Source organism: Salvia hispanica, chromosome 2 (genome assembly GCF_023119035.1).
Source record: "Salvia hispanica cultivar TCC Black 2014 chromosome 2, UniMelb_Shisp_WGS_1.0, whole genome shotgun sequence".
In the NCBI taxonomy this organism is placed as follows: domain Eukaryota; kingdom Viridiplantae; phylum Streptophyta; class Magnoliopsida; order Lamiales; family Lamiaceae; genus Salvia; species Salvia hispanica.
In genome coordinates, this window is record NC_062966.1 from 1,929,708 (window position 1) to 1,945,306 (window position 15,599).

The 15,599-nt window shown below is 33.1% G+C and overlaps 2 protein-coding genes across 3 annotated transcripts; both read right to left on the bottom strand.

Annotated features, from left to right (window-relative positions):
* Positions 1 to 4,278: 4,278 nt before the first annotated feature.
* Positions 4,279 to 7,108, bottom strand: LOC125203922 (ribonuclease P protein subunit p25-like protein). Of its 2 annotated transcripts, none has more exons than XM_048102438.1 (9): positions 7,006 to 7,108; positions 6,672 to 6,797; positions 6,298 to 6,378; positions 6,121 to 6,209; positions 5,925 to 5,999; positions 5,308 to 5,369; positions 5,158 to 5,226; positions 4,867 to 5,046; positions 4,279 to 4,576 (listed from the first exon to the last, which is right to left on the bottom strand). In XM_048102438.1, exons 2-9 carry the CDS (start codon positions 6,792 to 6,794, stop codon positions 4,500 to 4,502), a joined length of 756 nt encoding a protein of 251 aa, XP_047958395.1. In that variant the 5' UTR covers positions 6,795 to 6,797; positions 7,006 to 7,108; the 3' UTR covers positions 4,279 to 4,499. The 2 variants fall into 2 exon arrangements, with proteins under 2 accessions (XP_047958395.1, XP_047958396.1); XM_048102439.1 differs by lacking the exon at positions 7,006 to 7,108 and adding an exon at positions 6,918 to 6,992.
* Positions 7,109 to 8,575: 1,467 nt separating this feature from the next.
* Positions 8,576 to 10,314, bottom strand: LOC125203625. The gene is made up of 5 exons (XM_048102012.1): positions 10,269 to 10,314; positions 9,269 to 9,969; positions 9,112 to 9,180; positions 8,796 to 8,994; positions 8,576 to 8,708 (listed from the first exon to the last, which is right to left on the bottom strand). The coding sequence occupies exons 2-5, from the start codon at positions 9,902 to 9,904 to the stop codon at positions 8,680 to 8,682; spliced, it is 933 nt and encodes a 310-aa protein (XP_047957969.1). The 5' UTR covers positions 9,905 to 9,969; positions 10,269 to 10,314; the 3' UTR covers positions 8,576 to 8,679.
* Between the last annotated feature and the right edge of the window lie 5,285 nt (positions 10,315 to 15,599).

Genomic DNA, 15,599 nt, shown 5'->3' on the forward strand with positions numbered 1-15,599 from the left:
ACGCAAAGAAAAAGATTCACTGTGATTTTATGATAATTAAAGAAAAGCAATCTCCAATTATAATAATTGAACGTGATTCATGGGTTTTAAATAACTGCCAATTTTGTGCTCTCTCCTTTTTACCCTTTTTCGAATTTTTTATTAATTATTTTAATTACATGTGGCTTATATAATAACCATCAGATTACACTAATCAATGGATGAGATTAGTTTTCCTTTTTAACAGGTTTTTGCACATTAATCTGAATACATCCCTATATATATATATATATATATATATATATATAATCACACATATAATATTTATTGTGCAAGCAATAATATAAATATGTAATAATAATAAATAAAAATGTGTAAATATGTAAAATGATGCATGTTTCCGGTCAGGGATGTCACAATTCTTCTCCACTTTAAGAATTTTGTCCGCAAAATTCATTTCTCTCTAAGCTAACGCAGTCTATGAAATTGCTAACCGGTAAACAGATGTGGATAATTCTTTCTCATATTTTCCTCAGTACATCAGTATTTTTCAGAACATGAGAAGGATCAGATCGATAAAGTCGAATCCTACTGACGTAGAAAATATTAGGAATCTGTACCAACTCTGGAGGTAATGTTAACCTATACGCCAATGGTCCAACTCTTTCAACAATATCTCACGGTTCAATATAATGTCGACTCAACTTACCTTTTTGCTCGAATCGCATGATTCATTTCTGAGGTGAAACTCACAAAAAGACTTTATCAAGACTGAGATAGTAAATCGCGGATCTCTGTCGATATATAAGATAACCATATAAGCGTTCCTACAGATAATGATGCCAAATCTTCAAAGAAAAATAATGTCGCTAATAACAGATTTTGAACAAAATAAGAAACTTCATGTACATGTGATTTTTACGACGCATAAGCAATAAATTTTCCGTTAAGTCAAAAGATAACCAAATCCATGTTTCAGCGCATCACTATAAATAACATAATATCTTGTACCTGCGGAGATAACCAAAATAGGTGACATTTTCAACCGATGCTTCCACTCATTAAAACTCTTTTGATATGCTTCACTTCATATAAAAGAAGAATTATGTCATACTAACTTCGTTATCAATTGAATAATAATCGAGAAAAATTTCCAGTTGAAAACCAGTTCAATCTTTTGTATATCCACTTCTATTCCATGACCTAACATCACGTGTCCCAACAATAACACATGTTCTAGCAAAAACTCACATTTACTCAACCTTGCAATAATCTGTTTATCTCGCATAACTTGTAATACTGACTGCAAGTGATTAACATGCTCATCTGTACTTCATGAATATAATAGTAAGTCAATAGAAATAATCACTAACGGATCCAGGAATAGTTGAGAGAATTTGTTCATCAATGCCATAAATAATATTAGGTGCAATAGTTTATTCGAAAGCCATAACCAAAACTCATAATTGTCGTACTGAGTTCAAAATGGTGTCTCTGCAATATTCTCTTTAGATATCTTAAACTGATGATATCAGTACTCGAAAATCAGTTCTCGAAAACAGTTGCATACCTTGAAATTGATCAAATAAGTCTTCTATTCTCGGTAATATATATTTATTCTTCATTGTCACTCGATTCGACTTCTAATGGTATATATAATGTCGCAGTGTATCATCTTTCTTCTTCAAAAATAATATTGGTGCTCTTCAAGGTAAACATTATGTCATACATATCTCTTGTCTGACAACTCTTGTAACTGTTTCTTAAATTCTTGAAACTCTAATGAAGACGGTTGATAAGTAGAAATACAAATAAATGCAGTGCTCAATAGAGAAATATGTCTCCTGATAAGGTGAAAATCCAGATAAATCTGCACTTCCAATATATCAAAAAGCCAATCTAGATAATATAAGAAAACCTGGGACAATATATTGATTACCATAAAATATCACTCGATCCCATCTCGATGAATATATTACCATATCTTTTACTTGACAAGCTACCCTGGTTCGATGAAGTGAAAACCAATCTATACCCATAATAATATCAAAACTTGTGTATGAAGAAAAGAATCAATATCCGTTGGCAGCTCAATTGAATTAACTCGCACCACGCAATCTAGATAAACCGTGTATACTGAAATAATGTCAGCTCATAATCAACAAACATAGTTCCTTGATTAAAGACAAAACCTTCTCTGCTTCTTATCACAATATACTTCTTTGCATATATTTAGCATTGAGTTCTCTAGAAAAATAGTCTGAACTGAATACAAGAATACCAGAGGTTGTATCATAGCTTGTGGGACTGTTTCCCACCAAGAGTAAGTATTGCTTCAAATAAGAGATGCCCTATAATCAAAACCTTCTTCGGACATATAACTCATCTGATTGAACACCGGTTCTATCACTTTTAACTATATCCCAGCCTCAGTCAGATTAGTCCCATAAAATCAACATCTTCTACTTTTCCGAGCTCTTTGAATTTTCTACCTCTTTACCACATCATTGGTCCATGTACTCTTTGTTCTAAAAGCATGGGTAATCCTCATATGATGCAACATGTATATGAGATGTTTCTACAATTAATTGATGATGCAGGGCGGCTGACCCTTCTCCTCAGTGACATATGTTCATGACAATATAAATGCAAATGAAACTTATGTATCATATAATATACATGAATACTATGTCCCAGCGGGATTCTATCCCCGCTCTGATACCACCTAAACTGTCACACCCCAACCCTTATGACTTATGCGCTTACTATAAATAAATTCAAATTTTCAAAAGCACACATATTATATAATTTCTGAAATCAACATTTATCAGTTACATATTTCACAACATTCTAAACGGTAGTGAGACTCTCTCACCACTTTGTATACTATACATTATCTACATGCAAAAATGATGAGGAGGAGAAGGTTGCTAAAAACGCGTCAGCCGCCGACCCTTATAATAACTGTAACTCACATCAACCCACACATCATTGATATCTTATTCCTGAAAAATATTAGTGGTTTATATGAGCCACAACTCAGTGCATATAAACCTTACCTTTAATTTCACACACAAATATCAAACACATTCCGCTACTCGTCACCCTCGCCCGGTTGGCCAAAAGCGGGCACAACGGGCAACGAGGGGAGGATCCCCCCTATCGCCCCCCCATGAAGGTCATCTCGGCCCCCCGACCCCCACGCGCGTACGGAGGGTTATTCTCGCGTGCAAAGACGGATGAACGTTTGTTTGCGGTCTTCCAAGAGTGGAAGGCCGCAACCGATCCCACGGAGAAGAGGTTCCTCTACTCGATGCTCGAGAACATGCGGGTGGATTTGGATGCCTCGAGGGCACTGGTGGGGGGTTCAGACGCGGGCTCGAGATACCCCGGGTGGCGATGGCGAGGACGGCGGCGGCGACGACGAGGAGTAGAGAGTGGCGGGGCTCGTGTGTGGAAGCCCTTTTTTTTTAAAAAAAATCATGTAATTTTTTTATCTATGTACCTTTTTTTAATGAAATTAATGAATTTTCCCGTATATGTCTCATAAATTTAATTCCATAATTTAATCGTAAATTTTATTCTGAAAAATGTAGTTGTTTTTGAATTATTTTTATTGCGGCTGGCCTATGGCTGGCCTATGCTGATGTGACAGGTGGATTTTTAGTGCTAATGACATGACAGGAAGAGAGAGTGGCTGACCTATGACTGACCTATTCTTAATATAGATGCTCTAAGGAGACGGTGTCCCTCCTATCTACGTGTTCAAGCCAATAAAGTAGCTGGACAGCTTGAAGTAAGTGAGGTGTTGTAACAGTATGTAATATGATCGAAGGATTGAATTAAATAAATCAATGTTAGTTGATGTTATTACGCTTACTGCAGGTTACTAACTAGCAGCAAAGTATTGTTAGAGTTATCATATTTCCTTTTATAGTGGATCTCACGCTCATTAACCCATTTTCACCCACATTTTCAATTATAAACCTAATATTATATATTTTTGAAAACTAATATTATATATTTAAAAAATATGACTCATATTCTACTAACTTTTTTATTCACTTTTTATTATATTTTTTAAAATTTGCATTTCGTCAAAATATGACAAACTTTGTTTTTGTTATATTTCTTAAAATTCACATCAGGTCAAAATGTGACAAACTTTGCGGATGGGAGAGTACGGAAACTTATTATCAGAAGTTCGAAGGTTACAAGGGGTTCAAATTAGAAAAGAAACGAAGAAAAAAACACTGTAAACAATTGGTTTGAGAAAGGAATAAAATGAAGAATAAGGAGTACTACAATGACAATAAAATATAAACGGCTCAGCACGATTGCGCGGCCCATGTTTGTCTAACATATGAGACGACATCCTAACGTTACAACTATAATTGGTGGAAAATTTAAAAATAACTAAAAATCTAAAAACAAACATAGAAATGGGGTGGATGCATATCACCTTGTAGAACATATACTGTCCTAATACAATAAACCCCAAGTTCGAACACCTAAGCAACTCAAGCAGCTGCTTGGACCGGCCCATTAGCTCTGAACCCACGCCCCCTTCCACGAGATCCCCTCCCGCGCCCACGACCTGTACCTCAACAAAGCAGAGAAGGACGGCAAGTAGCAGCTCTTTAATTGAATGTTATAACATTTTGAAATCAACGGATGCCCCTACTTTCCAGTAGTATTATACATGTCTCTAGTATTTCTCCTAGGTGGCATATTTCTATGTGCATCAAACAAATATCAATAAGATTAATTTTTCGCACTATAGAAAGGATCTGTTTCAACGTAATGGGTTTGCAAGGTCTCATCCTATATCTAAACAGTCCTCGCATCCCTCTGTAAACAAAAAACATAAACCCAGCAAAACTGTACCTCGTGGTGCTTCTTGATTGTAATCTCCAGCATCATGCTGAGAATCCCCTGGAGGACCATTGTAGCCTCCCCTTCCACGGCCATGGAAACCACGGCCCCTACCTCGCCCCCTGCCTCTGGCATACCCACGGTTCCTTTCATAGCCTCCATCATCATACTCGGCATAAGCAAACCCATTCCCTAGAGAAACAACAGCTCATATAGATACATTACCTACAGTATAATGGACAGAAGTAGGCAGACTTCCGGAACCTGGAGCTCAAAACAAATTGAGTTCAACAGAATGTATACCAGACTGGAATCTAGGTCTCCCCCTCCCTCTGCCACCTCGGCCTCTTCCACGAGTAGGAGGTGATCCCTCTGGACCAAAAAAAAAGACTTCAAAACATAACTCATTAATAGCAGTTCAGAAAACACAGGAATTAGCAAATGTGACACCACCTCCATCATGGTCTAGATCTGTAGGAACCTTCACCTGATCTTCTGGTATTGGCTCTTGGTATCTAAACATGATAGCCAGTCAGTATAGTTGCATGGATGAAAATAGTCACACTAGAAAAACAGTGTTTGGGACCGGATCAAATTCAACAAATACCAAACAGTGACTTAATTCTTAAATTTACATCTGTATTTCGTTCTTTGCTACCGATCACATTGTCCACCTATTCAATTTTAAAGAACAGAAATCGAATAAAAAATTTAATACTTGACGTTATCAAATAAAGAAAATTGTGATTTGACATTAAAGTAATAGCACTTGTCATCAATTCAAATAGAACAAATATTCCATACTAACTGTTCATGCACCTATCTAAGAAATATTAATTAATAGCACTACTAATATTTACTGATTTCAACTTCCAACCAAATGAGAAGAATATTGACTTGACACCTAGCGTTAACTTTCATTGGACACTAAAATAAAAACATCATTGCTTGAATATCAACTCATCCTCAATAAAACTGCCTAAATGATATAAATTCCCCCCTTCAAGACACTGAACATGCTTCCAAAATGCAACAAATATTACAAACCTTCAATAAACTCACTTACTCACCCGATATTTTTCATATCCAGCTCCTTCTTTGAAAGTGTAATTGTAACCATTGAAACTTTCCTTGTGGTTTCCAGACTAAGAAGGCAAGAAAACAAAACATGTAAGGAAACCAATTATTCTTCAATCTTACATACAAAAAAGATGTACTATAAATTCACAACTTTCAAATTGTTTTCTTTTTTCATCATGCCCTTACATTTGAAGCCCTTCCTCCAGGGGTTCCCATGTGTCGGTTATGTCAGTAGATTGAATTGCAGTAATCTGGTGGAGACCAGCAATTCTCCTCTGAATAAAAGAAAAATGCAAAATCTTGAGAGAATCATAAAAAAAATCAAGTTCTGAATCATAACATAAATAGCCACTAAATAAAAACCTTGATCAACTCCACGATGGTCACGGTCTTGTTAATGGCTCTGCCCATTGCCTTGAACACTATATCATCCGAACCTTTCTCCTGCAAGGCATTAAATGATTAAACTCTCTCCGAATAGCATCCCCAAATTATAAAGCACACTAATCACTGCTTCTAATGATAAAAAACATGAATTCAAATGAAAAATGTAGTACAGTCAAATTCATAATCACATAAAATCAAAAGGAACAACTAGAATATCTTAAAACTCTAGTGTAGATACATTCCAAAGAGCGAATTAAATGCAATAAAGCAGTGTATTTAATACGGGAAACAATTCCAGAAAAAAATGCAAAAATCAGATTTGAAATTGCCAGACAAATGTAGGAAAATACCTGAAGCAGAGTCATGGCGTAAGTGATGTAGCTTCGCATTCTGCCTTGGCTCGTAATCCGAATCTCATTCTCATCAATCGGAGTCTCGACCTTGGGCTTCTCCACTTTCTGGTACCGATCCATGCTCTGAAAAATCCGAAACACAAAAAAGCACAATTAACGCGAATAGATTGCATGAACAAGGAATTAAACCAAAATAAGAAGCACGTGACATTATCTGAGAAATTAATGAAAGGGGGAAATAACTAGGGTTTTGCTGGTACATAGAAGATCTGAAATTGGTGAATTGGAGTGAGAGATTTAGCATGACTGAGAAATACTAGTAAGGAATTACGTTGGTGCTGTGTGATTGCAAGTAAAGATAAGATTATAGGCTCCAGCCCTCTCTTCTCCGGCTTCGTATCTTCGTTAGGCCCTAACCATAATTTCTGCGCTCTCCGCAGCAATATATTAATCCGGTTCGGTTCCTGTGTTCCAACCTAGTATAGTTAATTTTCACCGGTCCGACCGGCTAATTCTTTTTCATCTTCATTGTTGGAACATTTTTTTTTCAATAAATTTAAGAAATTGATAGATAAAAGTAGAAAAGTAAAACAATATGAAAAGAAAGTAAAGTTTGAGAGAGATAAATTTTTGCAAAAAAAAAAATGTACAGACAACCCAACAAAGAATACGATGCAATTATCTCACTGAATGTGATCGTTCTTTTTATTTACACGTGGTACAAAATATTTCAGCTTTATTTCATGTAAGGACAAAAGGTGTCATTATTATTTTATAATACAAAATTGTTCATTATTGTTTCATATTTTGTATATGTAGGCAAAATGTTAACGACATGCAAACATACCTTACGAATGTATTAAAATTAAATATAAATGAAACATTTTGTTTATACAAACTTCAATATTTTTTAACCAATATAAAACATAGTATGAATAGTATAGTAACTACTGAATTTGCATATTGCAAAAGCTTCTTGTTTGTAGTACTATATTTTGTTTTAGAAAAGCACAAGTCATTATTGTCTATGAATATCATCAATTTTATGAACTTGTGGAAATATGGGTGTGTTGACGCATAAGGAAAGGGAATGTGTATCGACTCATGTTATTACAAAATACGAATCCAGAAAACATTTGCGCCAAAAACTTACATAAAAGCATGGTCAGCCTTTGAAAGTGAAGAAGAAACGAGGGAGGTCGGGACTATCCGACTTCAATGAGTCCCACAATTCTTGGTTCAACTATCTTACACTGTTGAGGTTACACACAAATCAACATGCACACGACATTTCTTCAACAATCTTGGGCACTTTGTTATGGAGATAAGTTGAATGGAGTTGCAAATGAAGGTTGTTCCCTTGCATAGGCTCTTCAATAAAATTACTCACTCCATCCACCAAATAATGTCTTATTTTGCCGTTTCAGGACGTCTACGATTTAAATGCTCTTTTACTTTTTAACATTTTGGATAAATGGACATCTAACTCCATAAAATTCATACTAATTACAGTCACATTTTATCATAAATTGATACATAAAAGTGGGAATCATATTTCATTTACTATTTCTACCCACTTTCATTCAAAATTCTTCAAATTAACACTAAGTCCAAATGAGACTTTAAATTGTAGACGAGGTTATCACTTATCGACAACAACTACAACTAGTATAGCAAAAATTCTGATTGAGAAACTAAGTGTATGACAAACTTAACTTTTTTCATAGTCATGCAACACAAATATAGATAATTTAAAGATGCTACTAAAGAATATTAAGAATAATAAGAATATACATATTGTGTATAGTGACAGAGTATTACTGTCCAAATTGATAATTTAAAGATGCTATTCCTGAATAAAAAGAATGAGAATGTACATGTTGTACGTAGTGTGTCGGCCTAGTGATAAAGTGGTTACTACCCAAGCTTAAGAGTTTCTGGTTGAGGTTGAAGTCCACCAATATCCAACATTTATTTTCCAGCAATTCTTCAAACTATAACTGAATTAGACTCTCATTATTGCTTCAAATGATTCTGATACAGCGAAACATGAAGCGTAAGGAATAAGAGATATAAATTTGTTGACACACGAAAAAATAGGTACACCATGAGAGGCCGTACCTTTCCAAGAATTGAAAGCTTCTCGATTCAGAGAAGGGCCGATCACAGCCTGAATAGCATCACATAACATAGCTGGTGGGGTGTTCTTCAACTCCTGAACAACCGAATGGAGGGTCTTGCCATTCTCCAAGTGTATGTGATTGTTCGGGTGACTTGTTTTGCAGCTCGCATGACATTCAAACTCGTAAGCATTTACTACCTACACAATGATCAAATATAACAATGAGACATATCAAATTTGAGTTTTCAAATTTGAAGTATCACATGATTCAGCATGCCATCAAGCCATCACCAAAATAACATAAAGAAGACTTACCTTGGAGTAATTACAAGAGTTGCAACCACAAAGATAGCTAGAGCCTTTGATAATTCCACGAAGCTCCTTCTATTATGCACGAGGACAACAAATGCACATCGTAGGATAAGTAAACTGCATATACGAAAGAAAAAGAAATAAATAAGCAAAGAATCACCTCTCTTGATGCAGAAAGATACTGCACAGCTGCCCCGTCAAGCATACCAGTAGCGGTTAGAGTCTTGACATTTTGTGAGAATGATCTAAATTGTGTTTCTTTTTTGGTGGGATTCTTCTCTGGCCTACTTTGTTGTTGTGTGGATTTCAATGTCCCCTTCATCTTCTTGCTAGAACTTTTTGATTTTGAAACAAGATTTGGCTCGTACAACAATGCATAACTACTATGTGGCTTCATCAGAGCTTTCATTGCATCTTTGTACCTTCGAATATATACAGCCTTAGCGGTAACTCTTTTACGCTGAGTTGTTTCCGCTGCAGCGCCATCCATCAACGGAAGATGTTCACATCCAATATTAGGCTGTTTTGGCCTTGTCTCTGTTTCCGTTGCAGCGCCATCCATCAACGGAAGATGTTCATAACCAATATCAGGCTGTTTTGGCCTCGTCTCTGTCCGGTTGTTGTTCAATTTTTCAGAGATGTTTATTACATCATCCACCTTCATGCTATTTATCTCACTACAGTTGTTGGGATCTCTCATAGTGCATAAAATTGGGGAAGCATAAGGGTCATCACCCACCATAACTGGTTTCTTTCTTTCTCTTCTTCTCACATAGACGATCATGGCTTCTAACATGCGATTGTTGATCAGAGTTGTGATGACACTGACTTAAATCGGAAGATCCTATAGCAATCTATATTCTGCAAAAGTAACAATTAAAAGATTGAAAACAATCAAATAGTAATCTAAGAAAAGTTCATATATTAAACTATATTTATGGAAAAGATCTTTCACACCAACTTTCAATTTGAGCAGAGTGCAAAACTTATATAATAAGAATAACAAATTATTATTTAAAATTTGAATTCAAAATTCTAAAATGAAGCCATATTTAATACCGGGCAAGATCTTAAAAAGTCCATTAACAAAATTTTCTCCCTCAGGTCAATTTTCTCTCATTTTCATTTCGAGAGAAGTCCTTCAAATGCAGAAAATCTACCTTCACCGGAGCAGCAGGGCGGTCAAGAGAGGAGACGGCAGGATGCTGCCGGAGGAGAGAGAGAAAATGGCGCATCAATTAGCAAGGGTTTCATAAAACATTGCTATTGGATACTAATTGGGCTCTAATTTGGGCTTTTAGTGTAGGATATTAATTTGGGTTGCAATCATGAAGTATACTAGTATAGAATTTTTTTAATTAATGTTTTTATTTAATTAACTATTCCCTCCGTCCCGCTTAAGATGATACGTTTTTCTTTTTAGTTTGTCCCAACTAAGATGATACATTTTCTTTTTTAGAAACTTTCTCCCTCCAATTAATACACTCAACCATTTTTTCTCACTCCTATTAATATATCCATCTTTCTTTGTCTATCTACTTTAATACTTACATCCACCTTTTCTCTTTCCGATTAAACACTTTTATCAATAATTTCTAAAATCTCATGCCGGCTAAGCAATGTGTCATCTTAGCCGGGACGGAGGGAGTAGCATTCTAATTTGGATGTTAAACTCTATTATTAGTACTCTCTCCGTCCACAAAAGATGTCACACTTTCCTTTCTTGTTTCTCCCACAACATATGTCACATTTTCCTTTTTAGAAAAAGTTCTCTTTCACATGAATATAAAATTTATATTTTCTCTCTCCATTTATCACATAAAACAAAACCTCTTAAAATTTCGTGCCGTCCCACAAGTGTGACATCTTTTGTTGGACGGAGGAAGTACTAATTTTGACTTCTAATTTGTTGTGTTGTAGTATAATACTCCCTCCAGTCTCATGTTATTTGCATTATTCCATTTTGGCTCGCCTCATACTACTTATACTATTTCTAGTTTAAGTTGGAAATAATGTACTCCCTCCGTCCCAAAGAAGATGTCACACTTGGGAAATGGCACGAGATTTTAGGAGATATTATTTTGTGTGTTAAGTGGTGAGAGAAAATATAATTTTATAATTGATGTGAGAAGGAACTTTTTCTAAAAGAGGAAATGTGACATCTTTTGTGGGACAAACTAAAAAGGAAAGTGTGACATCTTTTGTGGGACGGTGGGAGTATTTAATTAGACCTCTCCAACTATTAATGTAAAACTTAAAATGCAGTAGAAGAATGTCTCCAACAGTACTGTAAAATCATATCATTATAGGTTATTGAAGAAAAAATACTTATTTTTAGATTTGTATTAAACCTATACTAAAAACACTTTTCGAATTTTGATTTATTAAATTCAAATCCAAATCAATTTATATTTATCAATACACAAGAAGGGAAGGAAGAGAAATAAAAAATTAGGGACACGAAAACTTACAGAAGAAAGTAGCGGCAGGCGCGGAGAAGAAGATGTCAAATATTAACCTAATTTGGTTTTATTAATATTTAGTTATTTATTAATTAGTGGGCTAGCCCATATTATATACTATAAGTTAATATTATTCAGCATATTTAGAAAAAGTTCATCAATTATTTAATTAAAAAAAAAGACGATAACTGTTTTATTTTGTTCCCAAATAGAGAATCCAGTTTTGCTTCGAATATAAATTTGTTGACGACAATTCACGTACATATTGATTAGTTAAATTAATACTATAGATGCATTAATATTATTCACGTACGTAATTCAATATTAAGAATTGTTTGTTTTAAAGTTTTTAAATCGTGTAATTTTTTATTTAATAAAATAATTAATTTCATATATAGTTATTCAATTAATAAATCTAACTATTATATGTATTTAATTTAATTTAAGTTATTGAAAGTGTTATGAGGTTAGTGTGTAATTTATATAAAATATATAGGTATGATTGTAGAGTATGAAAAGTAAGTGGGTGTGGAATATTTATTTGGGTTTGAGTTTAATGCAAATGGTTGGATTAAAATCAATATTTAGTGTGATATTTACCCTAATATGGGTTTGAGTTTTATTAACGGTTGGAGTGTTGGAGATGCTCTTAATATTATAGATTAAGTTAAGTGCTCATTTATTAAGTGATGTCTTATTACACTTCAAATTCTAATTTAATTACACAAAAAATCAATTTCAAATTTACGGCCTAAAATGAAAAGTGCGAGTAACATGAGACGGAGGGAGTATAAATTTAAAAAAGTTAAATTCTTTTTAATTAAATAATTTAAATTTATAGATTAATTTATTGAATATTTTTTATTACTCTTTGGCTATATTGCAATTAATTTTAGGTTATATTTATATATATTTGTTTTTATTTAATATTCAAGCAACGTAATTCATAAATAAATATATATATATATATATATATATATATACATGTTAAAATTACTTAAGACTATTTCCAATGGTACACTAAAACTTAAAATGGGATAAGATAAATAGCTCCAATAGTAATCCAAAACCAATCCCATTTTTGGATTTTGAGTAAAAAATAGTACCTATTTTTAGGTTTACGCTAGAACAAAACCAAAAACTTTTTCAAATTTTGTGAATAAAAAAGGCATAATATAGAGAATTGTTTTTAAGCTTGAGTTTAGTGTAAATAATTGAAATAAAATCATACATTCTCCGTCCCAATAAAAGTGAAACATTTGGTTTTATGCATGGGATTTTATGTACTGTTTTTTTGTGAGTTAATGGGGAGAGAGTAAAGTAAGAGAGATGAAAAAGTAGAGAGGGCGTTGTTTCTATTTTAGGAAACGTTTTATTTTTAATGGGACAACCTAAAAAGGAAAACGTTTTATTTTTAATGAGACTGAGAGAGTATTTGATTTGACATTCACATTAAAATGGGTTTGAATTTAGTGTAAATATTTGGTGAAACTCAAAGAATACTTAGAATTGAGTTAGATTTTGATTTTTTATTTTCAGATTTAATTTATTGAATATTTTTTATTACACTTTGGTATATTGCAATTATTTTTAGATTATATTTATATACTAATAAATTTTTATTTGTATTTAATATTTAAGCTGTATAATTTATAAATAAATATATATCCATATTTAAATTACTTGAGATAACATACATAGTTAAATTTGAGTTAGACTTTGATTTTTTCTATTAGATAGTATATCGTTGTTCAAGACTTTTACGCACGTTTTTCAGATTCATCAAAATATTGAGTATATTCACTGTGAAAATCTCATGTATTGAATTAAAATTAGTCATGGCCAACTGTACATTGTATTTTCAAGAGTCATGAGATTTTAGTCTACAGTGAAAAGGTTTGTTTTACTTTTAATTCTATTATTATGTTGTGTTTACTAAGATGTTATCTACAGTTTAGAAACTATATGCATCATGAGTATTATTTGAAGATATATGAAATTGAATTTCATGAGTATTTTTTCTTCAATTTCTGCAACAAGTTCGGATCTGGAGGTGGCCAGTTTGTAAGAAGTTATTTTGTGTAAGTTAGAGACTGGCTGCTATTGAATAAAAATGAGGTATTTGTGTCAAAAAGTAGGTTAGTCGTATGCAGTGACCATTACTAAAAGTAGAGGTCAATCATTTTCTCATGTTGGATTGTTTTCAATAAGGTGATGAAGCTTCAAAATTTAACGAATTTTCTTCTTGGGTTGCATCTATTAGTGATGGTGTTATTGGTAGTCCAAATGATGGTGAAGTGAATATTTATCTTTCTTGGGACAGAAGGAGTATTGAATTGTGCGAGGAATAGGATATTCTTTTTTTATACGTATTAGGACAAAGGATTATGCTTCTTTTTAATTATTTACAATTTGCAATTATTATTTTAAAATTATATGACACATGCATAGCACGGGTGTAAGAACTAGTAGTTAGAAACGGGTTAAGTGGTCCAGCTTCATTATATTATTACCTCCGTCTACCAAAATTTGTCCCATTTTTCTATTTCCGTTCGTACCCCAAAATTTGTCTCATTTCACTTTTATCATTTTTGGTAGTGGATCTCATATTCCACTAACTCATTCTTACTCACATTTTATTATAAAACCAATATATAAAAGTAGGACCCACAATCCACTAACCTTTTCAACTCACTTTCCATTACATTTCTTAAAACCCGTGCCGAGTCAAAGTGGAACAAATTTTGGTTGACAGAGATAGTAACATTAAATAAATATCTGTTTCAATATTTTTTATATTAAAGCTAACTTTCATTTATACTTTATACTTTTAGGCTTTATGCTGTTACTAGTATCACGCCTGTGCTATGTAAAGATTAATATATTTTTAAAACATTAATTTTCAATTTAAATTAATTAAATAAATTAGAATCAATATTAACAATGAATAATATGAGTAACAATTTTAGTTATATGAGAACCAAATATCTATACAAATCAACATTGAAGCATAATAAATTTGAAACAAGGGATGTCAATGTAGCCCGCAACCCGTGGGCTAGCCCGAATAGCCCGGAAAATTTATAGGGTTAGGGTTGAAAATTTCTAGTTCAATAAAATTACAGTCCGATTAGCCCGCACCCGATTAACCCGCAACCCGTTAGGGCCAGACCCTAAAACCCGATGGGCTGGCCCAAAAACCCGGTAAAATTTCTATCGTTGTATTTATTTGACTCCTAATTAGACACTTCATTGATTATTTTATAATATAAATAACTAAAAATATATCTTTCAATTTTATATGTTAAATATATAAACTATATATTAAATTTTTATTAACATAATAATAGATAAATAAATTAGAAACTTCAACTTTACCAAAAAAATATTTAAATTTCTAAAACATGCTTTAAAATTTCTTGATTTTATGTTTTTTTTTTGCACAAATCTCAAATATTAGTACATATCTCAAATTTATCATAAATAAATATTTTACATTTTACAAATATAACTAATTTCATCATTCTTTATTTGATTGATCGCATGTTAATTTTGTCGGTAGCAACCCGATTAACCCGTTGGGCTAACCCGGAACCCGAGCTTTTAGGGTTGGGTTGAATTTTTATAACCCGAAAAAAACACAACTTGACTAATCCGCACCCGATTGACTCGAAACCCGCTGGGCTGGCCCAATTGACATCCCTATTTGAAACAAATCACATAATATAATGTTTAAACAGTAAATCATGGAGTAGGAAGATAAAAATCTATCATAATAAAGAATTAAACACAATGGATAATTACGCATCATTTTTAAAACTCTCATCATTATAAACTAAAACCTTCAATTCTGCACAATTCGTCACTCTTCAACAGAACCCGTAGGTAAAGCCGCTTGTCTCACCTAAAACTACAATAAAATAAAAAAACAAAATCAATTTAAAATGCACAAAATCAATAATCAATAAGCATAAGATGTATGAGACCCATTAAAGTACACAATCGAACAATTCACACCACATAATTTTG

Coding starts and splice junctions, on each gene's coding strand:
- LOC125203922 (XM_048102438.1), bottom strand. CDS start 6,794: ATGGATCGGTACCAGAAAGTGGAGAAGCCCAAGGTCGAGACTCCGATT. Junction 6,210..6,297: donor CCATCGTGGAGTTGATCAAG/GTTTTTATTTAG, acceptor TCTTTTATTCAG/AGGAGAATTGCTGGTCTCCA. Junction 6,000..6,120: donor CTGGAGGAAGGGCTTCAAAT/GTAAGGGCATGA, acceptor TTGCCTTCTTAG/TCTGGAAACCACAAGGAAAG.
- LOC125203625 (XM_048102012.1), bottom strand. CDS start 9,904: ATGTTAGAAGCCATGATCGTCTATGTGAGAAGAAGAGAAAGAAAGAAA. Junction 8,995..9,111: donor ACTCTTGTAATTACTCCAAG/GTAAGTCTTCTT, acceptor ATCATTGTGTAG/GTAGTAAATGCTTACGAGTT. Junction 8,709..8,795: donor AGCTTTCAATTCTTGGAAAG/GTACGGCCTCTC, acceptor TCGCTGTATCAG/AATCATTTGAAGCAATAATG.